Source organism: Archocentrus centrarchus, unplaced genomic scaffold (genome assembly GCF_007364275.1).
Source record: "Archocentrus centrarchus isolate MPI-CPG fArcCen1 unplaced genomic scaffold, fArcCen1 scaffold_30_ctg1, whole genome shotgun sequence".
Lineage (NCBI taxonomy): Eukaryota > Metazoa > Chordata > Actinopteri > Cichliformes > Cichlidae > Archocentrus > Archocentrus centrarchus.
The window spans coordinates 432,501-456,059 of NW_022060259.1; the positions used below are offsets into that span (position 1 = coordinate 432,501).

Genomic DNA, 23,559 nt, shown 5'->3' on the forward strand with positions numbered 1-23,559 from the left:
AGTTGGTTCAGATCTTACTCTCCATACGAGGGAGCCTGGATATTTCCATCTATTTAGTGATTACCCAGTCTGCCAAGAATGGCACACTCATGGGAACAGAAAGTACTTTCGTACTAATACAAACGATTCCCAGTGAGAAAAAAATGTGTAGCATTCCTCCAGTTTTCCATTCTATGTCAGTATGTGTGTCCTCCACCAGAGTTTTCATTGTCAAGTAAACTAAACCAGCAGTGATGTCAGTAACGCGCTACTTAGTAACGCGTTACTCTAATCTGACTACTTTTTCTCGGTAACGAGTAATCTAACGCGTTACTATTTGCAGTCCAGCAATCAGATTAAAGTTATTTATCCAAGTCACTGTGCGTTACTTTTTTGCATTTTCCTCAGTACAAAGATATATTTTTGCTTTCTTCTTGCATCTCGGGTAGTGACGTCTGGCAGATGCAACAGTTAAATCCCGTTTTCAGCATGAGGACAATAACAGCACAGCGACACAAACGTAAACAATGGAGGGAGGAGAGAGATGCGCGTTTTCCAGCTGAAATCCAGACACTATAGTGAGTCTGTGTCAGCTAAAGATGACAACATAAAGGTTAGCTGTGCACTTTGTGCTGGTGACAAAGTGCTATCTAGCTTCAAAAACACTACGTCAGACATGAAGTAACATCTGGAGTCACGGCGCAGTCAAACTTACAGAGCGAGTCGCAACAGTGGCGAAGCAGAGCTGCGGCTAATGCAGGAGCCCCCCAGCACCCAAGTGGGGGAGAGCTGAAGAAGTTGAAAAGCCCTCTACTATAGTATGTAGTAGAGGCTGGTATTGTGCCAAAAAGTGATCGTCTGCCAAACAGCAATTTTTGGTATTTGCCAAAATAAATAAATAAATAAAAATCATTGCCTGTATTTAAACGGCTGTAAATGACTTGTTGACCTATAATCTGTGAAGTATATATCAAACACATCTCTCATGAATGATATCAGGTGATTCATGACCACTCAAACTGAGTGGTAGATGCTCCACTCAGTTTTTGGCAAAGTGATTTCTATATATTCGTTTTTTTTTTTTCCCAAGGTAAAAACGGTCTGACATTAAAAATATCTTTTTAAACAGAAATCTGGCTCAGAGGCTGCAGAAATCACAACAAATATAACATCACAGTTATATAAAGATATTTGAAGTGGCCAAGCCACTCATAAATCATGTTGACTGCACTCAGTTTAGCAATATAAGCAAAGACATTACACATAAAAGCACATAGAAACATCTGAATCACTTTATGACAGACGATCACTTTTGGCACAAGACCGGCAGCTGTTGAAAGTAACTAATAAAGTAACTAGTAATCTAACTTAGTTACTTCTAAAATTAAGTAATCAGTAAAGTAACTAAGTTACTTTTTAAAGGAGTAATCAGTAATCAGTAGTCGGACTACTTTTTCAAGGTAACTATACCATCACTGCAAACCAGTATGTACACAACTGGAAAATATCCCTTTGTTTGTTAGCAAACTTAGAATAAAGCATTTCATAAAGGTTTGTGATGGACTGTTGACCTGTTTAGAGTGTACCCCGCCACTGGACCAGAGCTGGGATAGGTTCCGACCATCTACACCCCTGAACTGGATAAGAGGTTCAGAAAATGGATTGATAGATGGATGTTATCATTAAAGAATAATTTTACCAGTTTTACCCTTTAAAATCAAATTAGCGTGGTTGGAACTATTTAATCTTTTATATAAAGTCTTGACCTAGATGATGATATGATGAATCTAAAAGTAAATTCATACTCGGTGTTATCATCAGGCTTGTCTCACCCTGGTCTCTGAGACTCCAAATATCAAAGTCAGAGAAATAATTTGAAAGTGGTAGTATTTAAAATATATCTGTGTTTATCAGACAGGCAAACTAGCCTATCTCCTCTGTTCTTTTTCAGCTTGTCTGTTCACCTCCATATGTGTGCTCCCTGAGCAAGTTTAGATTTGTATTTTTATTTTTACCTCTGTGAACTTTTTCTTTACTGTATTATCCATCCATCCATCCATCCATCCATCCATCCATCCATCCATCTTGGCTGTGGTGTTCATGCTCATTGTTGCTGATGATGCTTAGATTCATTCACTGAATCAAACCTTTACACCAACTGCATACTGTCAGTATAAAGACAGTTTAAACAGTATACTGTCAGTGTAGGGGTGTAAATCAGCCAAGATAGCTTGTGAAATACTGCAGTACATCTTGTTGAATTCAGTTGTATAAAACCACAAAAAGCAGAAAAACTGATGACAGCCTACACACAAAGAAAACCTACTGGTGCTCACAATATACTGGGGCCCCCCCCCCCCCCCTTTTGCTGAATCCCACTTTAATCCCAATCATATTCATTTTTCAATCATTCATTCATTTAGGTGATGAGGCAGAGTCACCCTCTACAACAAAAACAGGTAACAGCAAACTGTTTTTTTTTTAAATTCTCTCCTTACTCTCCTCATGTTCAACATAACAGTGTTCAAGCTGTGTGCATTCACTAGAAATAAAGTTTGTATTCTTGTGTAATAATATTGTTTTAATATTGTTTAATATAGCATGATGTTCAGTTAGCTTTGCACAAAAATAGCTGGTAGAAACGTCCTCCACAGAGTTACTTTTACTTTCTACTTTGAGTACATATTAGAGCCTGTACTTTTTCACTTTTACTTGAGTAAAGAAGTTGAATCAGTTCTTAAACAATACTCTGATAAAAGTTGAACAAAAGTATCTGTACTTCTACTTAAGTACAGAATGTCTGTACTTTTGCCATCTCTGCAAATAATTAATGATATTAAAAATGAAGCAGCCTTATTAAAGGGTGACATTAAGACTGGTGTAGAAGTAACATGAAAAATCAATTCCAATTATAAATATTTTCCAACAAAAAAGAAATCACACGCACTGCCACACCAGACATACTTCTATATGAAAATTATGAGACAACAGCAGGTTATACTGATGAAAATTAATGGCCAATGTTGTAACTTACTTGCTCATCATTATTATTTGCACTTTAATTAAGCATTTGTTAAATTCAATTTTATAATGTTTTCAAATAACATATGCAATATATATGTACACTGCTCAAAAAAATTAATTAAAGGCACATGTTTTAATCAGAGAATTAAGTCAATTAAACATCTGGGAAATTGATCTGGTCAGAGGGGCTTGTTAATCATTTTCAGCACTAGAGAGGCAACAATGAGGCAACCCCCAAAACAGAAATTGGTTTTACAGGCAGAAGCCAATGCCATTTTTCATCTCTGGCTGTAGGGTGGCTGTAGCTCAGGAGGCAGAGCAGGTCACCTACTGATCAGAAGGTCGGTGGTTTGGTTCCTGGCTACTCTAGGCTGCATGGCAATGTGTCCTTGGGCAAGATACTTAACCACAAATTGCTTTCTGATGCAAGCGCTGGAGTGTGAATGTGTGTGAATGTTAAATAATAATAAAAAAGAAAAGCACAGCTTAGTTAATCATGGAAGTGCTTGTATGAATGGGTGTGAATGAGGTAAATGTAAATGTGTTGTTGTGTCTCCAACATGGCTTCTGGCAAACTGCAAACTGGACTTTTTATGGTTTTCTTTTAACAATGGCTTTCTTCTTGCCACTCTTCCATAAAGACCACATTTGTGCAGTGCATGACTAATAGTTGTCCTGTGGACAGATTCCCCCACCTGAGCTGTGGATCTCTGCATTTGGTCCAGAGTCACCATGGGCCTCTTTGCTGCATCTCTGATCATTGCTCTCCTTGTTCGGCCTGTAAGTTTAGGTGGACGGCCTTGTCTTGGTAGGTTTACAGTTGTGCCATACTCTTTCCATTTCCAGATAATGGATTGAACAGTGCTCCGTGAGATGTTCAAAGCTTGGGAAATCTTTTTATAGCCTAAGCCTGCTTTAAACTTCTCTACAACCTTATTCCTGACCGGTTTGGTGTGTTCTTTGGACTTCGTGACACTGTTTACTCCCCAATATTCTCTTAACCAACCTGTGAGGCCATCAGGGAGCAGCTGTATTTGTACTGAGATTAGATTACACACAGGTGGACTCTTTTTAGTCATTAGCAGTCATCAGGCAACTTCTGAATGCAATTGTTTGCACTCAGAGAAAAGGGGGCTGAATATTTTTGCACACCGCACTTTTCAGTTTTTTATTTGTAAAAAATGTTTTGAATCATGTATAATTTTCTTTCCACTTCACAATTGTACACCACTTTGTGTTGGTCTTTCACATTAAATTCCAGTGAAATATATTTATGTTTGTGGTTGTAATGTGACAAAATCTGGAAAAGTTCAAGGGGTATGAATACTTTTGCAAGCCACTGTATGTTTGGAGGAGTAAAGGTGAGGCTTTCAGTTCTAAGAATACTGTATCAGCTATCAAGCATGGCTACCAAAACTGACTGATCAAGGTACAACTTGACAAAGGGTCATCTAAGCAAATATTAGTGGGGAAGTATGCATGTATACTTTTGACTAAAATTTATCTTGCATAGCACTATTTAGTTTAGTGTGAGAGCTACCATGGCATGCCCTGGATGGTTTGCATTTTTTGCATGCATTTCATTTGGGAATATGCTAGTGTGGGGTTAAGTGGAGGAGGTTGTGTTTTTAGTTTTTTGATTAAATTTTTTTTTGCTTGTTTGTTGTTCTGTTTGGTGTTTTTGTTCTGAGCTCTGGTTTTGTTGACATTTTACTATGCCTGCTTATCAAAAATATAGTTGTCTTATTTTTTTTTCCTCCCTCAAGCGGGAAAATGCACTTACGTTTGCAAATCGGAATTATGAACATCTTTATTCCCCAATGAAATTCAGTAAGGTCTTACATCATCTTCTGAGTCTAAAAGCTCAAGTAGTTTAAGAAACATAAGTTATCCGATACCTTTAAAATTAGAAATGGGTGGAAAAGACATCTGTATTATTAAGTTGTTTAGAAGTCTGGCAATCCTGATACACAAATGTGATTTCTGTGATTTCAAAAACCAAAATAGGGAGCAAAATAAGTCCAAAACCCAGAGACAGTTCTGGTGGTCATCCAGAATACCAGAGGCGGAGACGAAGCAACTCTGAGGACCAGCCAGGTGGCCAGCAGTGGAGACCTTTTTCAGGCTTGGCTGTGGGCCAATAACAGCAATGAAAACCCTCAGGTGATATGGCTGGAGGCCAACATCAGCGGCGAAGACTTTCTCTGGGCTGTTGATGAAGGAGGCTCTGTGGAACTCGGTGTCAGCAGAAGTGACAACATACCTCAGGTGGCTTGGCTGGAGGTGAGGACATGGTGAGGACACGCCAATGGTTTGGCTGGAGGCCACCATTGATGGTGGTGACGGGACCCCTCTGGAGGCTAAGAAGATGAACAGCTGTGGAGGTGGGGACCCTCAGACTCTGGCAGTGTGGAACCCTCATACTCTGGCTCAGGTTCAGACTCAGGCAGCTCAGGACCTACAGGCTCAGGCGGTGTAGGGACCCTGGCCTTTGGACTCTCTGGCGGTGTGGAACCCACAGTCTTTGGCTCTCATGCAGTCAGAGAGAGACCCTTGGGCTGGCAGTATTCTCTTGGGACACTCAGGATACAGTAAAGACTTGGACAATACAGGACCAATCAAAAATTTTTGAGCTGGCCAGGGCAAGGAAACAGTCTCTGGTTGACAGCCAGTGTCAACAGATGCAGTCAGGGAGACTGGCTCCAACTTAACAGAATTCTCAGGCTGAGGCCGGACAGGATTCTCAGGTTGCTCAAGCTGAGGCTGAGGAGATGCAGACATAGGAAAAGCTGTGCTGTGTGTCCTGCAACAGTTGCCCTCGAGGTCAGATGTTGACTTACCTAGATGGGAATGCTGATGGGGAGTTGGCTTGGGTGATGGATTGCTGAGGGTTTGGAGGAAGCAGGAAAAGACAGGTAAACCGTGGTTACTTCAGCAGCTGGAGGAAGGAGATGGTGAGAAGAGTTTGAAGTGGCTTTAGGGCCTGGAGGACGAATATGACTTGGCCATTTAGCCTGGGAGAAAAAAAGCCTGTATGCCACACCTTCTTTGTGGTTATAGTCTTAATCCTCTCCAACACAATTTCTGTGTGGAGAGCATGACTGTTTCTCTGAGCCTTCTGGAACAAAAACTACAAGTGTTACTCCAAACTGTTCAGTAATCATGGGAGGTCCGGCTCATTTAAAAGATTCCTCTCTTTTGCCTCAGCTTCCTTGGAAGAGCTGGCTCTTGTGGTTTCCAAATGTCTCTTTAGCCTAATTTCATCATTATGAATGGTTTGTGTGGTAAGCAATTGTTTATTCAGTGTTTTCATAAAAGGGTTATTCAACGGTTCAAAAAATACACAATTACTACTGTTTAACATTTTAATTAAAACTGTAAATGAACAACTGAACATAGAATCACAGCAAACTAATCATTTAAATAAAGGCTTCTTGCATTAAAATCTTGCTCCCTGTACATCTGTCACTCTGTGTACCTGGCCTGTACTACTACACTTGGTGTCTTTGGAGCATCTGCCCTCCTTGCTTTTTTCATATAGTGGTATGAGCCTAGTCTGTCTTTGCACGTGGTTGGCCGCAACTGTGCGTCCATCAGAGTAAGTCCCACCTTTGCCTGCATGGATTCTGGAGCTGAGCAGGAGCAGCTGAAAATTCAGCTTTCGCCCGATGGTGGGTCAGCCCTTCTCGTTCACTACAAAGAATCGCCTCTTAGAGCTGGCTTGTTCGCAAGCAACACATCTGTTCAGCTGCCCCTCTAGTGTAAAGCCTATAGATATCAGTTAACATGTTAAATGTTAAAGTTAATAACATTACAATTGGAAGATAAAGATGATTTGTTTGGATGGGCTGCCATGAGAAAGCCTCTTATCTCTATAAAGAATATGACAGCCCAGCTTAGGTTTAAAAAGTTGCATCTGAACAACCTAAAAGAACTGGAACAAGAATTGAAACGATATCCTTCGGACAGAGACGTTTGGCCATAATGCACAGCGCCATGTTTGGAGTATTGCCTCTATTATCTGCCAAGACTGCAATTAATACTAATGAAGGAGAATGTAGCACAAAAACAGAACAATGGTGAAACAGAGAGAGGAAGTGAAGATGGAAGAAGAAAGACACAAAGACTTTCAAAAGTGTGGGAGCATTTCATACAACACACAAAAAAAGTTGAGTGCAGACTGTGCAAAGCAGAGCTCTCTTTCCACAGCAGCACCATATATTTTATGGATCTCATTTGAACTTTTGGCACTTCGAGATCCTACAGAGACTATTTTAGTTACTTATTTGTACATTTTCATGACCGGCCGGAGCACCGGCGCTGACAGTGACGTAACTGCTTTTAAATGCCAGTAAAATTGCAACCGGATAAGGTAGGGCAATAATTCTTTTTGCATTTAAAACCAGAGGATTTACACTTACATATCATGCATTCAACGTGTCCCAGAGCGCTCTATCTTTCCTCTAACGGTTCACAAAAATCGCGCAGCAAGCCCTAACAACAAAATGTACTCCATGCACTTTAATCGTGTGCATAAGCATTTACAGCTATGGCATTTCTGTACGTAGCATAATATGTAGATACAGAACATGGTTTTTCAGTTTCTTTGTGGGTTAGTGAACTCTTTAGCGACCTTATGTAGTTACTATGGATTTCCTTCATACATATTATTAATTAATTAATAAAATTTTTAATTCTTATGTCTCATTATTCAATTCAATTCAATTCAATTCAATTCAATTCAATTTTATTTATATAGCGCAAAATCACAACAAACAGTTGCCTCAAGGCGCTTTGTATTGTGGGTAAAGACCCTAAAATAATACAGAGAAAACCCAACAGTCAAAACGACCCCCTATGAGCAAGCACTTGGCGACAGTGGAAAGGAAATACTCCCTTTTAACAGGAAGAAACCTCCAGCAGAACCAGGCTCAGGGAGGGGCAGTCATCTGCCGCGACCGGTTGGGCTGAGGGGAGAGAAAGACATGCTGTGGAAGAGATGGTAAATGGTAAATGGACTAGCTCTTATATAGCGCTTTTCTACTCAGTCAGAGCACTCAAAGCGCTTACACAACATGTTTACATTTACCCATGCACTCACATTCATACAAGCACTTCCATGTTTATACTAAGCTAAGTGCTTTAATTAACTAGCATTCACACACATTCATACTCCGACAGGATGGTCGGAGAGCAACTTGGGGTTAAGTATCTTGCCCAAGGATACATTGGCATGTAGCCTGGAGTAGCCAGGAATCGAACCGCTGACCTTCCGATCAGTAGGTGACCTGCTCTACCTACTGAGCTACAACCACCCCAGAGATTAATATCAATTAATCTCTGGGGTGGTTAATATCAATTAATGATTAAATGCAGAGTGGAGTACAAACAAAGTAAATAAGGTGAATGAGAAACAGTGCATTATGTGAACCCCCCAGCAGACTAGGCCTATAGCAGCATAACTAAGGGATGGTTCAGGGTCACCTGATCCAGCCCTAACTATAAGCTTTATCATAAAGGAAAGTTTTAAGCCTAATCTTAAAAATAGAGAGGGTGTCTGTCTCCCGAATCCAAGCTGGAAGCTGGTTCCACAGAAGAGGGGCCTGAAAGCTGAAGGCTCTGCCTCCCATTCTACTCTTAAGTATCCTAGGAACCACAAGTAAGCCAGCAGTCTGAGAGCGAAGTGCTCTATTGGGGTGATATGGTACTATGAGGTCTTTGAGATAAGATGGTGCCTGATTATTCAAGACCTTGTATGTGAGGAGAAGAATTTTAAATTCTATTCTAGATTTAACAGGGAGCCAATGAAGAGAAGCCAATATGGGAGAAATCTGCTCTCTCTTTCTAGTCCCTGTCAGTACTCTAGCTGCAGCATTTTGGATCAGCTGAAGGCTTTTCAGAAAGCTTTTAGGACAGCCTGATAATAATGAATTACAATAATCCAGCCTAGAAGTAATAAATGCATGAATGAGCTTTTCAGCATCACTCTGAGAAAGGATGTTTCTAATTTTAGAAATATTGCGCAAATGCAAAAAAGCGGTCCTACATATTTGTTTAATATGTGCATTGAAGGACATATCCTGGTCAAAAATGACTCCAAGATTTCTCACAGTGTTCCTGGAGGCCAAAGTAATGCCATCCAGAGTAAGTATCTGGTTAGACACCATGTTTCTAAGATTTGTGGGGCCGAGAACAAGAATTTCAGTTTTATCTGAATTTAGAAGCAGGAAATTAGAGGTCATCCAGGCCTTAATGTCTTCAAGACATTCCTGCAGTTTAACTAATTGATGTGTGTCATCTGGCTTCATTGATAGGTAAAGCTGAGTATCATCTGCATAACAATGAAAATTGATGCAGTGCTTTCTAATAATACTGCCTAAGGGAAGCATGTATAATGTAAATAAAATTGGTCCTAGCACAGAACCCTGTGGAACTCCATAATTAACCTTAGTGTGTGAAGAAGACTCCCCATTTACATGAACAAATTGGAGTCTATGAGATAAATATGATTCAAACCACTGCAGTGCAGTACCTTTAATACCTATAGCAAGCTCTAATCTCTGTAATAAAATGTTATGGTCAACAGTATCAAAAGCTGCACTGAGGTCCAACAGGACAAGAACAGAGATGAGTCCACTGTCAGAGGCTCTAAGAAGATCATTGGTAACCTTCACTAATGCTGTTTCTGTACTGTGATGAATTCTGAAACCTGACTGAAACTCTTCAAATAAACCGTTCCTCTGCAGATGATCAGTTAGCTGTTTTACAACTACTCTTTCAAGAATCTTTGAGAGAAAAGGAAGGTTGGAGATTGGCCTATAATTAGCTAAGACAGCCGAGTGAAGTGATGGCTTTTTAAGCAGAGGTTTAATTACAGCCACCTTGAAGGTCTGTGGTACATAGCCAACTAATAAAGACTGATTGATCATTTTTAAGATTGAAGCATCAATAATTGGAAAGACTTCTTTGAACAGTCTAGTAGGAATGGGATCTAATAAACATGTTGCTGGTTTGGAGGAAGTAACTATTGAAGTTAACTCTGAAAGATCAACTGGAGCAAAAGAGTCTAAACAAATACCAGCAGTGGTGAAAACAGCCGAACATGAAGAATAATCTTTGAGATGGTTATGAATAATTTTTTCTCGAATGTCTAAAATTTTATTTGTAAAGAAATCCATGAAGTCATTACTAGTTAAAGTGAAAGGAATACTCGGCTCTACAGAGCTCTGACTCTTTGTCAGCCTGGCTACAGTGCTGAAAAGAAACCTGGGGTTGTTCTTATTTTCTTCAATTAATGATGAATAGTAAGATGTCCTAGCTTTACGGAGGGCTTTTTTATAGAGCAACAAACTCTTTTTCCAGGCTAAATGAGCGTCTTCTAATTTAGTGAGACGCCATTCCCTCTCCAGCTTTCGGGTTATCTGCTTTAAGCTGTGCGTTTGTGAATTATACCAAGGAGTCAGGCACTTCTGATTTGAAGCTTTCCTTTTCAGAGGAGCCACAGTATCCAAAGTTATACGCAGTGAGGATGTAAAACTATTGACGAGATAATCGACCTCACTGGGAGCAGAGTTTAGGTAGCTGCTCTGCACTGTGTTGGCACATGGCACTGAAGAGCATAACAATGAAGGAATTAGATCCTTAAACTTAGTTACAGCACTTTCAGAAAGACTTCTACTGTAATTAAACTTATTCCCCACTGCTGTGTAATCCATTAAAGTAAATGTAAATGTTACTAAGAAATGATCAGACAGGAGGGGGCTTTCAGGGAATACTGTTAAGTCTTCAGTTTCTATGCCATATGTTAGGACAAGATCCAGAGTATGATTAAAGTGGTGGGTGGGCTCCTTTACATTTTGAGAGAAGCCAATTGAATCTAACAATAGATTAAATGCAGTGTTGAGGCTGTCATTCTCAGCATCTACATGGATGTTGAAATCACCCACTATAATTATTTTATCTGAACTGAGCACTAAATCAGATAAAAAGTCTGAGAAATCAGACAGAAACTCTGAGTAGGGACCAGGTGGACGATAGATAATAACAAATAAAACAGGTTTTTGATTTTCCCAATTAGGATGGACAAGACAAAGAGTCAGGCTTTCAAAAGAATGAAAACTTTGTCTGGGTCTCTGATTAATTAATAAGCTGGAATTGAAGATTGCAGCTAATCCTCCTCCTCGACCTGTGCTTCGAGCATTCTGACAGTTACTGTGACTCGGGGGTGTTGATTCATTTAAACTAACATATTCACCCTGCTGTAACCAGGTTTCTGTAAGGCAGAATAAATCAATACGTTGATCAATTATTAAATCATTTACTAATAGGGACTTGGAAGAGAGAGACCTAATGTTTAACAATCCACATTTAATTGTTTTATTCTTTGGTGCAGTTGATGAAGCTGTATTATTTATTGTTTTTGAATTTTTATGCTTAAATATCTTTTTGCTAATTTTAGCTTTGGTTTTTGGTGGTCTGGGAGCAGGCACCGACTCTATGGGGATGGGGTTTTGGGGGGATGGCAGGAGGAGAGAAGCTGCAGAGAGGCGTGTAAGACTGCAACTCTGCTTTTATCCATTCCCAGAGCAAATTATTTTAATTTGCTCTGGGAATGGATAAAAGGATGATATTCACAGGTGAGGTAAAGCATGCACTGGAGCCTTGAACAGGAGGTGTGCCCACAGAAAACAGAGATGGAAGGAGTGACTGAAAAAATCACTGAATAATCCACTAGTCAAAAAAATAATTGGCAGATTAGTCAACTACCAAAATAATCTTTAGGTGCAGCCCTAATAGACACTGGAATATAGTCCAAAATGTTGATGCTACTTTGATTTCACAGCTGAACTTGAGCCCTCCTGATGATCTTGTGTTGTTATCATGTGTACTAAATCACAAGCTCCAGTGCCTCAGGTCATTTCCTCCCACACACACACACACACACACACACACACACACACACACACACACACACACACACACACACACACACACACACACACACACACACACACCATATATTGCATTTGCCTATTTCCTGTTCTTGGTCCCCCAAATTGATCCTCAGACCTATTGTTGTGGTTCATTGACCTGTATGACATAGTCAACATATTTAAGTCTTTCAGACATTTGCTACATGTTACAGAAAGGACACATGAATGAACATAAGCTGAATGACTGGTCCAGTATACTGACTAGTTTCAGGTCAGAAATGTTGATGACACACAGTCTGAGTACAGATTACTGAAGACTTCCAAATGCAGTAAAACATTTTCTCCAAATATCCAAAATACATCAAAAACATTAAATACTTACAGATAAAAACACTTTTCTAACTATATGTTTTCTCATTACTGAATAAAAACATTTCCCACAAGTCTCTGAGACATAAAATGTGCTTCTCATCTGCTATGTCATTGTGTAAAGCTCTGGGCAACTATTTAAATGACTAACTCTGTCCGTTGTGTTAAAGAGTGCATGCAAAATCTCAAGTTTTCAGAAAAACATTGGTGTCAAGCAATCGGTCATATATTAGTTACAGCTGGGACCCATCATCCTTGCAAAAGAAATGAAGAAGATCCTCCTAACATGTGGTTGACACAGTGAAAGAATCTACTTTACCCCAGCCCGTCTCCAAAGAAGCTGGAAAAAATTGAAAGGGATTTAAATGAGAGCATAAATTTCTTTATTAACTCAAATATCTATCATCTGAATTATGAAAGCCAGAGATTCAGAGGACACTACTGGCAGAAGCTCTAGCAGTAAATTTTTAACTGTGCAGCTGTAAAAGAAGGTTGAACGAGGATTTAAGGGTTAGGCCTAAGGGGAGAGTAGGTTCAAAGATTCTCAGAAAGAGAAGGACTACTGCAGGGTTCACTTATGGAAGAAAAGCTGCTTTTGTGCAAACACTACCTAATTCATATTCAAGTGATAAAAAAAGCAAGAGCCTGTGTTTGAACTTGATTAATCAGGCCTGCACTGTTACTTTAATACTGTGATGTTAACCACATATTTTTCTTTTTTCCCTTATTTTTTCTCTGGACTTGTAATTTTATTTTTTGCCATCAGTTAAATTCCACCTTCCTGTGCAAGATACATTTAGAGAGTTTTAAAAATGTCTTTTGGAGACCACTGAGTACTGATGAGCTGGAACTCGAGCAGACAACAAGTGAAAAAAACAAATACGCAAAAAAACAGAAAGAAAAATAAATAATTCACAAAGTAAATGGACTCGTTCTTAGATAGCACTTTTCTACTCTAGTTGAACACTCAAAGTAACACATTTGCATTTACCCATTCCCACAAACACCTTTTTCTATATCTAAGTGCTTTCCACCTAACATTCACACATGCACATCACATTCACAACCAAGGACACTTTGGAGAGCAGACAGGAATCAAACCAACAACCTTCCAATTTGTAGATGACCTGCTCTACCTCCTAAGCCACAGGTTTCATACTTTCATTCATAATCAGCAAATAAAGCTTTTTTGAAGATGAGATAAGGTGTGTGTGTGTGTGTGTGTGTGTGTGTGTGTGTGTGTGTGTGTGTGTGTGTGTGTGTGTGTGTGTGTGTGTGTGTGTGTGTTTGCGCACGCACGCAGACAGACGCAACAATGAGCTCATTTATTACAGGGTGAAACTAAAGACACTGGGGCCACACCCTGTGGGGCCTCCTTACATATCAGCAGTTAGGCCTGCATGAAAAATCACCTCTCACAGAAACTGTGGAAATACTGTCTGCAAGTTTGCTGCAACAAAATAGTTCATATTTCAACCAGTGGCTGTTAAAAGCACCAAATAAAACAACAAACTAAACAAACTGAACTAAACAAACTGAAACAATAGTGTTCGAGAAAGAAGCTAGAAAAGGAGTAACTTTCCAGAGTGTTTCCACTCTCTCACTGTGGCTCAGGGGATAAGATAATTTCAGGAGAATTTGAATATTTTTAAACTAAAAGCCTTTTCATTTAATATTTGTTTTCTTTACATATAATTAATTTTTTAATTTAATTCTAATTCTGAGCATTTTGTCCCATGTGGTGTTTTGGTAAACTGTAAATAATGACAGTGAGGAAATAATAAAAATAATAATTATTATCCAAAGTAATAGCAGTAGTAGTAGTAGTATTAATTACTTATTTTTATTTTTATTCTTCTTATTTATATGTGTGTGTATATATGGTTGCAGGTACAAAATACATTTCACTGTGCATTGTACTGTGTATAACTGTGCATGTGACGAATAAACACTATCTTAATCTTAATCTTAATATGAATTATTATTAATACTAGTTGTAGCAGTATTAGTATTAATATTAGCATTCAGTTTAAAGACATGTTTAAATTTTCTAAGATGCCCAGACCTTTATAATTCGTACACATGGTCAAAGGGAGTACTAAGTCTGTTTGTAGAATATAAACAATTTCAGTAATAAAAAAAAAGAATCTTTGATTTGTGCATGAAACATTGATACATGTGATTTAAGCACAAATTTGTGCGTGCACACCATTTGTGAATGAAGACCATTGTTCCGAATGGAGATACATTCCATTTAGGCAACGATGCCACCTGGGGAGAGCATGAATGAGGCAGGACACATGCTGTGAGTTAATCAGACTATTACCTGCACTATTTTTAAACTGTGCTTTTAAAATGTGCTTTCAAAAACTATAAGCATATAGTCATGATCTGCCCCAGCTGATTTTTGTCCAATGGTAACCTAAATTATCAGCGGTCCTTCATTCACAATTCTGTAATGTAAATAATTGCAGGGGCTCAGGAACAGTTGTAAAAACCATGTTCAGTGAAAACATTACATCGTTGTATCCATATATGCATATTACAACTCTACAGCACAAAGAAAAAAACTGAGAAACATTGTTGCCCTCTCTGAGTCTGAGTTTATTATCTCACCCACCAATCGACTGAGGGTTACGTTTTCACCCCTGTTTGATATATATTTATATATATATATATATACACACACACACACACACACACACGCCAAACTGTATTCCTAATAATTACAGTAGCCACAAAAAAAGAGTCTAATCTAGCATCAGTGTTTTGCCCCTGCAGTAGGTCTAGCCATTGGTGTGGTACTGTGTAGCAGGCACTCAGACAAAAACAGCCTGATTTCCTCTTGTGAGTTCAGAGTGTTTTCACAGAAACCCAGTCCAACTGACAAAGTCATTATTGTGAACAGATGGCAACAGCTGGAAAACTTACCACTTGAGCAATTGGAGCCCCCCCAGCCTGGCTCACACTGGCAGGTGTTGGGTGCCATACAGCGGCCATGAATACAGCTATCTGTACAATGAGCTAGACATGGAGGAGACAGGAAGACAGGCCAGGGATCAGCACAGTCCCACAAAACATCAGAACACATGTGCACTGGAATGAGTCATGTTGCAGTAATAACATAAGGGTTCATGTCTGTTTTCCCTTTGACAGAGCTGTAGAATTATGAATCTGATTTGTGAAATGGAAACTGGGACTTGCTCTTCTGTTTTGACTGAACAGAAGAGAGGGGCTTACAACTCTGAAGAATTGACTTGACTTAATACTTGAAAGAGTTGTTTTGTGGTCAAAAACAGAACTGGACCTTTGGAAACTGGAAATTATTTACTTCTTCAGTAAAGTGTTTCTTGTTGTTTTGTTTTCTTTTGTTTTGTTTTTACAAGCAATTTGGTTTAATGAGTTTTTCACTAGATACTTCCTCATTCAACCAAATATATTTCTTTACAAGAAGCTCAAAACTACACCTGAGTTTAAAGACTGTTACACCATGTTTGTAAAGCGGGCTGTCTGATCTACACCACTGATGGTGCCCCAAACCTTTCCAGCATCAAATGGGGATTGTTCAGCTGTGCAGACAGCTTCCTCATGTGGCTCTCTGAAAGGTCTGTTCATGGTTTTTCACCTGCTTTTCACTGCATTACAGATTTAATATAGTGCATTAATGCCGTGTATTCTGCCTTAATATGACAATACACTCTTTGAGTCACTGAAGGAAATCCACCAAACTAATTGATGATAATTCCCTATGACATCATCACTACACATTATTTTGACTGATTTGAAAGTAATTAGATCCACTAGTATCATCTAAATATTAGGGCAGGAATTGAGGCAACTTTAAGTTCAAATGCTGATGACTGTAACAATTTCTTCTGAAATAACACCAACATTAATACTGATAAGGAGAAGCTTACTCTGTGTTCAGCAGACATTATACATTATGTTGCAAAATGGAACTGTCACAAAATCGCACTTCGTCATTGAGTAATTCACTAGAAACAAACAGTTTCATATTGATTTCACACGAACAAAAAGTGATTAAAAAAAAAAATTAATGTAATTTGATTCAGTTTCCAGTGTGACTCCCAACAGGAAATGCCATGTTGCCTAAAGTGTCTGACAAATCCTGACTAAATGATTCTCAGAGCAGCATGTGATGCTTAGGCTGCTTATAAAGCAGAGCCTTTTCACAACAGATCAAATTCCCCTCTGAACTCCTGGGGCACATTAACTGTTTTCTCCCTTCCACCACAGCATAAAGATATTATGACTTTTCATCACCAACTCTTTCCACCTTGAGAACAGCAGGCTTGTCATGAAGCTTTCTTTTACTGCTGCTACAGTTGTTGTTTTGCCAGGGTGACACCTGTTACTGCCTGATGGCTACCGAAAGGGAGGGATGTGGGGTGCATAGCAGCCTCATTGGCAAGGTCAGTGTAATGACAAGATATTTAAAGAGAAAGATTTATCAATTTAATGGAATTGAAAAATAGCTGTAAGATTGGACAAAGCGTGCATGCACGTGTTTGCGTGTGCTAGATACTTACGAGCACAGATCTCTCCATTCTCATAGAAGCCTGGGCAGCACTGAGACTTTCTCCGGTACATGGTCTTCTCTCCACTACGATATGCTATTTTATAGCTTACTCTGCACATATAGAAGTAGACACTGAGTAACAGAAATGTTTCTAAGTTTAATTGAACTGTTAAAAGGTGGAAACTGGATTGTCTGCATGACAGACAAAAAATGTTAGTCTTTGTTAACTCTGTTTAACTCTCTCCCAAAGAGACTAAAACATCTGTGAGATCTAGTTTATTTAGTGTTACAAGTAGCTCATCTTCCTGTCTGACTTGGGCTTGCATATTAAAATCAGTGAGACAAAAAAGACACTATATGCAGTGGTTTACAAAAGTCTTGAGTCACCCTTCATTTCTTCATATGCTGCTTCCAAAGAGCCAGACTTTCTTGTACCTTTTAAAAGTGGTATTGATCAACAGCTGTCCAGGCTTTCTGAAGGTCTTTCAAAGTTTTCTTGGGGTATTGGCAACATTCAAAATTATTTTCAGTCCAGTTCTTGTACTTGACTATTTTCAGAGAAGTGCTTTTTTGTTTGTCTGTTTGTGTTGCTTAAGTCAATCAATCAAGCTCAAAAAGGCACCTAACTGAAAAGAAGAGGCAGTGTTGTATCTACTCAGACAACTTAGAAAGAACCAATCTGAATCTTCAGGCACTTTAGGACCACAGTGTTCACCCAGTTTTTTCTGACTGAATTAGGTGAGACAACAATTAATCCTGTGTTCTTTTTGAGGATACATAACGAATGAGCATAGAAATTCAAGTTAAGCTAACACAAGTTAATTGAATCAACAAATCTTTTCATGTTCTTAAAATCTTGAAATATACAGTACCAGTCACTTTTGATGGGTACTGTACTTTCAAAGGGTAGAGTTTTATTTTTTCAGCAATTTTCATTTGCAGTTTGGTCATGTTTACGTAATATAATTTCTTGGTTGGATTTAGATGCAATTGAAGAAAATTTTGTGTTACTAATAGACTCTTTTACAAATGTGGACCATGTGTTACCAAGTGTCTTTTCCCTCCTTTCTCTCTTTTTTAACCAGAATGTGGATATTCACATCTTGGGACTGATTTTTGGTCTTCTGTAAAACCTCAGTAAAAAATATGGACTACGCAAATGAATGGAGAGATACTCTTCAGTCTTCTGTCTTATGTTGGTATTCAAAAATGTTTACCACCATTAATTTATGAAATTGTGTCTGTTGTTCAAGTGTTCTTTTTATAAAACTTTTAAATTGAATTGATGTAATGCTATTTTAGGCCAACTTGCTGTCAAAGAACAATGGTTAATGAACTTGTTCTTATATAGCGCTTTTCTACTCTTCATGCACATTCAAAGTGCTTTATACAGCATGTTTCCTTCACACACATTAACACAAGAACTTTCTACATCTAAGTGCTTTCTATCTAACATTCACATACACAATCACACTCCAATAAATACATCAGGAGCAACTTGAAGTTCAGTATCTTCCCCAAGGATACTTTGGCATGCAGATTGGAGTAGCCAGAGATTTGAACCACCAACCTTACAATTAATAGATGACTTGCTCTACCTACTCAGCCACAGCCACTACTCAAACAATGACTGGGGCCTACAACTGCAATTAATTATGGTAGCTTCATATTTTCATTAGTATAACAGCTGGGCCAACTTGACCTCAAAGAGAAATATTATTTTGACCCATTCATCAAACCATCCATCCATTTTCTACCCCTTATCTAGGAGCAGGTCACAGTGGCGGCAGCCTACGCAGAGAAGCCCAGACCTCCTTCTCCCCAGCCACATCCTTCAGCTCATCCGGGGGAGATATAATCTCAAGAGATATAATCTCTCCGGCGTGTCCTGGGTCTGCCCCAGGGCCTCCTCCTGGTAGGATAAGCCCGGAACATCTCATCCAAGAGACGCCCAGGAGGCATCCAAGTCAGATGCCCGAACCACCTCAACTGGCTCATTTCAATGTGGAGGAGCAGTGGCTCTATTTTGAGCCCCTCCCAAATGGCTGCACTCCTCACCCTATCTCTAAGGGAGAAGCCAGCCACCCTTTGGAGGAAGCTCATTTCTGCTTCTTGTATTCAAGATCTCACTCTTTCTGTCACTACCCAAAGCTCGTGACAACAGGTCAGGGTAGGAATGTAGATTGACCGGTAAATCACCAGCTTCGCTTTCACGCTCAGCTCCCTCTTTACCAACACAGACCGGTGCAGCTTCCCCATCACTGCAGATGCAGCCCCAATCCATCTGTCAATCTCCAGCTCCCTTCTCAGATCACTCATGAACAAGACCCCGAGATACTTAAGCTCCTCCACCAGAGACAGGACCTCATCCCTGAGTGTTACGGCTGTGTGCCGTGTTGTGTTGGTGTGCATGGGATCGCAGTGTCTCTCTCTCTCTCTCTCTCTCTCTCTCTCTCTCCCCAGACCGGGTCAAACTCAAGGTGTGTCAACTTCCGATTAAGGACACCTGGTATAAAGAGGTGGATGCGAGACGCATAAAAGAGCTAGGGAAAAGTGTGGAGAGTGCCAGTGCTCGTGTGAGGATTGTGTTACTCCCGGGGTGGAGGTTGCCTTATCTGTTGGCTGACAACAGACGTGTTCTGGGGATCCAGAGAAGTGGGTTTTCTTTAAGGGAGGGGTTGTGTTCTTTTAGCACTCTTCCTGCTTTTAGCCTCTTAATGGGACAGGTAGCGTCTCCAGTTTGGAGAGTGTTGGGCTATTTTAGCTGTGTTGTGTTTTCCTCTCTCTGATTGTATGTTGCTCCCTTGTCCCTAGGCCCACGGGACATAACACTGAGCTAGAATGGAGGCCCCACCCTTTTTCAGCTGAGGACCTCAGACTTAGAGATGCTAATTCTTATGCCAGCTGCTTCACAATCGATTATGAACTGTTCCAGTGCAAGCTGGGGCCAAGAGGCCACCACCTGATGAAGCCAACAGGACCACATCATCCACAAAAAGCAGAGATAAGATTCTGAGGCCACCGTGGCGGAAGACTTCTGCCACTTGGCTACACATAGAAATTCTGTCCATAAAAATTATTAACAGAATCGGTGACAAGGGCAGCCTTGGCGAAGTCCAACACCCACAGTAAACGAGTCCGACTTATCACCGCCAATACGGACCAAACTCTCACTGCGGTTGTACAGGGACTGAATGGCCTGCAACAATGGGCCAGACACCCCATACTCCCTCAACACCCCCCACAGGATACCCAGGCAGATGCGGTCAAATGCCTTCTCCAAGTCCACAAAACACATGTAGACTGGATGGGCAAACTCCCATGCACACTCAAAAATCGCCTTGCAGTCGGAGGGTTGGCGGTTTGCGCAAAATGCTGTGCTACATTTTGTCCTTGGGCAAGACGCTTAAACCACATTGCCTAACGGTAGCGCATTGCCTAATGGTAGCACAGGTCTCTGGCTGCATGACCGCAGATGCTCATCTCTAGATGAGTGATCTGGAACAATCATTTCATTGTGTGCCTTGGGCGCAGAATGACAATGAGTTGAATCTAACATAAAGTGTGGATCTGGGTAAGGTACAGAGTGTGAAGTGCAAAGTCCAGTGAGAAACAAAGTGTCAAGTCTATGCTCTGGCTTATAGGAAAGCTTTTACAGCTCTGTGGAAGAAGCTGTGGTTGAGTCTTTCTGCCCGTGCTCTAATGACCCTGAGCCTGCCGGAGGGGAGGGTGCCAAAGAGACATTGTCCAGGGTTTGTGTAATCCGACCTAATTTTTTTCTGCTCTTTTTCTTAGTCGGGCAGAGTGGATTTGGTCCAGTGGTGGGAGAGGGGCAGCATCTTCGATGCAGTCTTAGGTGCCGTTTACACGACACTGTTTTCATTTTGAAACAGCGTCGTTTTGATGCGTTTCGGCCTTGCGTTTACATGACAACGGTGTTGTTTTGATGCATTTCACCCTTCCGTTTACACGACAAGGGAGTGAAAACGATGTGTTTCGGAAACGGGGTCCAGAGTGGAGCGTGTCAGAAACGCACCGGCTTGTGTTCTCGTGTAAACAATTGAAACCGGGGTGATTTGAAAACGGGTGACTCGCACATGCGCACTATGGTTGCAACGGCCAATTGATAAACAGTACTCGCGGATTCACGAGTGCTTCTTATGCTTTTCTTGTGTTTTTACCATTTTGTAACCTCTCACATTGGCCGTTTTGTAAGTAATGAACAACTTGCCGCACTACCTGCTGTGTCACTCCACGCATGCGCGTCTTGCGTAAACAAACTTTGCAAAGAGAAAACCAACGCCAAGTTGTGGCCTGGCATGGGAACTACATCGTTTTCATCCTTTCACGTGTCATCGCGTAAACACAGATCATTTCTGAAACACTATCGTGTAAACGGAAGGCTGAAACGCATCTAAACGACACCGTTTCCAGTGGAAAGGCTGTGCGAAAGTCTTTTTCCATGTCCTCACCGAACTCCATTATTTTGACCCAACAACTGTGATAAGTTTTGGAAGGTCTTGCTATGTGCTTAACTCAGGGTAAATATACTCAGAGTTGGCTGATCAGCCTTTCTGGAATCAAATACTCAGAATTTCCATCTCAGAGTTAATCAACTCAGAGTTTGTGGTTAGACTTGCTGAACCTTCTTTCTGGAATGGGGCCCAGAGTTTAGTTTTTGTTGTTGAAAATGTTTAATTTTAGTTCAATTTATATTAATTTTAGTGTTAGTTTTAGACTTTTTAAATATCATAATATGCATAATATGTCAGCTGGGATAGGCTGCGACCCTGAACAGGATAAGCGGAAGTGAATGGATAGATGGATAATATGCAGAATATTTTCAGGGACAAAATTTAGGAAAATGAAAATGCATATATTACAAACAAACTTCATGAGTATGGTTGCTCTTCTAACTGATTTGTTGAGTCCAACCAACCCTTTTGTGTGGACCTTGGACTGTCAGGACTCATTTGATTCAGCCAAAGCTCTTCTGTGCAGTGCCCCAGTGCTGGCTGCCCCTCATATTGCTCGTGTTTTCAATTTAGAGGATGATGCCAGTGCTCATGAAGCAGGTGCTGTGCTTCTGCAGGAGGATGACTGGAGTGTTGATCACCCAGTGTGCTACTTTTCAAAAAAGAAATTACATACAATCGAGAAAGAAACCTTAGTGTTACTTTTGGCACTGCAACACTTTGAGGTGTATTTTGGGTCCAGCTCCAACCCAATTGCAGTTTACACTGACCACGATCGTCTGGTGTTCTAGTCCAATGATAATCAGCATCTTTTCGCTGGTCATTGTTGCTACAAGATTTCAACATTGCAGTTCATGTTCTCCTTGTGTTTGCATGGGGTACTCTGGTTTCCTCCCACAGTCCAAAAAACATGCAGTTAGTGGGGTTAGGTAAATTGGTGATTCTAAATTGCCCATAGGTGTGAATGTGATCATGAATGGTTGTCTGTTTCTCTGTGTAGGCCCTGCAACAGGCAACCTGTACAGGGTGGACCCTGTACAGGTTGCCTGTACCTTGCCTTTCGCCCTATGAGAGATGGGATAGGCTCCAGGCTGCCCTCCCCCTGCCTACTTCCTGTTTTTCCTGTTTTTATATATATATATATATATATATATAATGTGAAAGACCAACACAAAGTGGTGTACAATTGTGAAGTAGAAAGAAAATTATACATGATTCAAAAAATTTTTTACAAAAAAAAAAAACTGAAAAGTGCGGTGTGCAAAAATATTCAGCCCCCTTTTCTCTGAGTGCAAACAATTGCATTCAGAAGTTGCCTGATGACTGCTAATGACTAAAAAGAGTCCACCTGTGTGTAATCTAATCTCAGTACAAATACAGCTGCTCTGTGATGCTTCAGAGGTTGGTTAAGAGAATATTGGGGAGTAAACAGTGTCATGAAGTCCAAAGAACACAGCAGACAGGTCAGGAATAAGGTTGTAGAGAAGTTTAAAGCAGGCTTAGGCTATAAAAAGATTTCCCAAGCTTTGAACATCTCACGGAGCACTGTTCAATCCATTATCCAGAAATGGAAAGAGTATGGCACAACTGTAAACCTACCAAGACAAGGCCGTCCACTTAAACTTACAGGCTGAACAAGGAGAGCACTGATCAGAGATGCAGCCAAGAGGCCCATGGTGACTCTGGACCAAATGCAGAGATCCACAGCTCAGGTGGAGGAATCTGTCCACAGGACAACTATTAGTCATGCACTGCACAAATGTGGTCTTTATGGAAGAGTGGCAAGAAGAAAGCCATTGTTAAAAGAAAACCATAAAGTCCCATTTGCAGTTTGCCAGAAGCCATGTTGGGGACACAGCAAACATGTGGAACAAGGTGCTTTGGTCAGATGAGACCAAAATTGAACTTTTTGGCCAAAATGCAAAACGCTATGTGTGGCGGAGAATTAACACTGCACATCACTCTGAACACACCATCCCGACTGTCAAATATGGTGGTGGCAGCATCATGCTCTGGGGCTGCTTCTCTTCAGCAGGGACAGGGAAGTTGGTCAGAGTTGATGGGAAGATGGATGGAGCCAAATACAGGAAGAAAACCTGCTGGAGTCTGCAAAAGACTTGAGACTGGGGCGGAGGTTCACCTTCCAGCAGGACAACGGGTCAAGTCTTTCACATTAAATTCCAGTGAAATATATTTATGTTTGTGGTTGTAATGTGGCAAAATATGGAAAAGTTCAAGG

General features: G+C 40.3%; 1 protein-coding gene across 1 annotated transcript in view; it reads right to left on the bottom strand.

The window, feature by feature from the left end:
* The window catches only part of megf10 (multiple EGF-like-domains 10), a 91,695-nt gene that overhangs the window by 51,683 nt on the left and 16,453 nt on the right, over positions 1 to 23,559 (bottom strand). Inside the window, exons 4-5 of the mRNA XM_030723949.1 lie at positions 16,856 to 16,956; positions 15,237 to 15,329 (exon numbers count right to left, since the gene is read on the bottom strand). Coding sequence (XP_030579809.1) covers positions 15,237 to 15,329; positions 16,856 to 16,956 — 194 coding nt within the window. The remainder of the gene's footprint in view (positions 1 to 15,236; positions 15,330 to 16,855; positions 16,957 to 23,559) is intronic.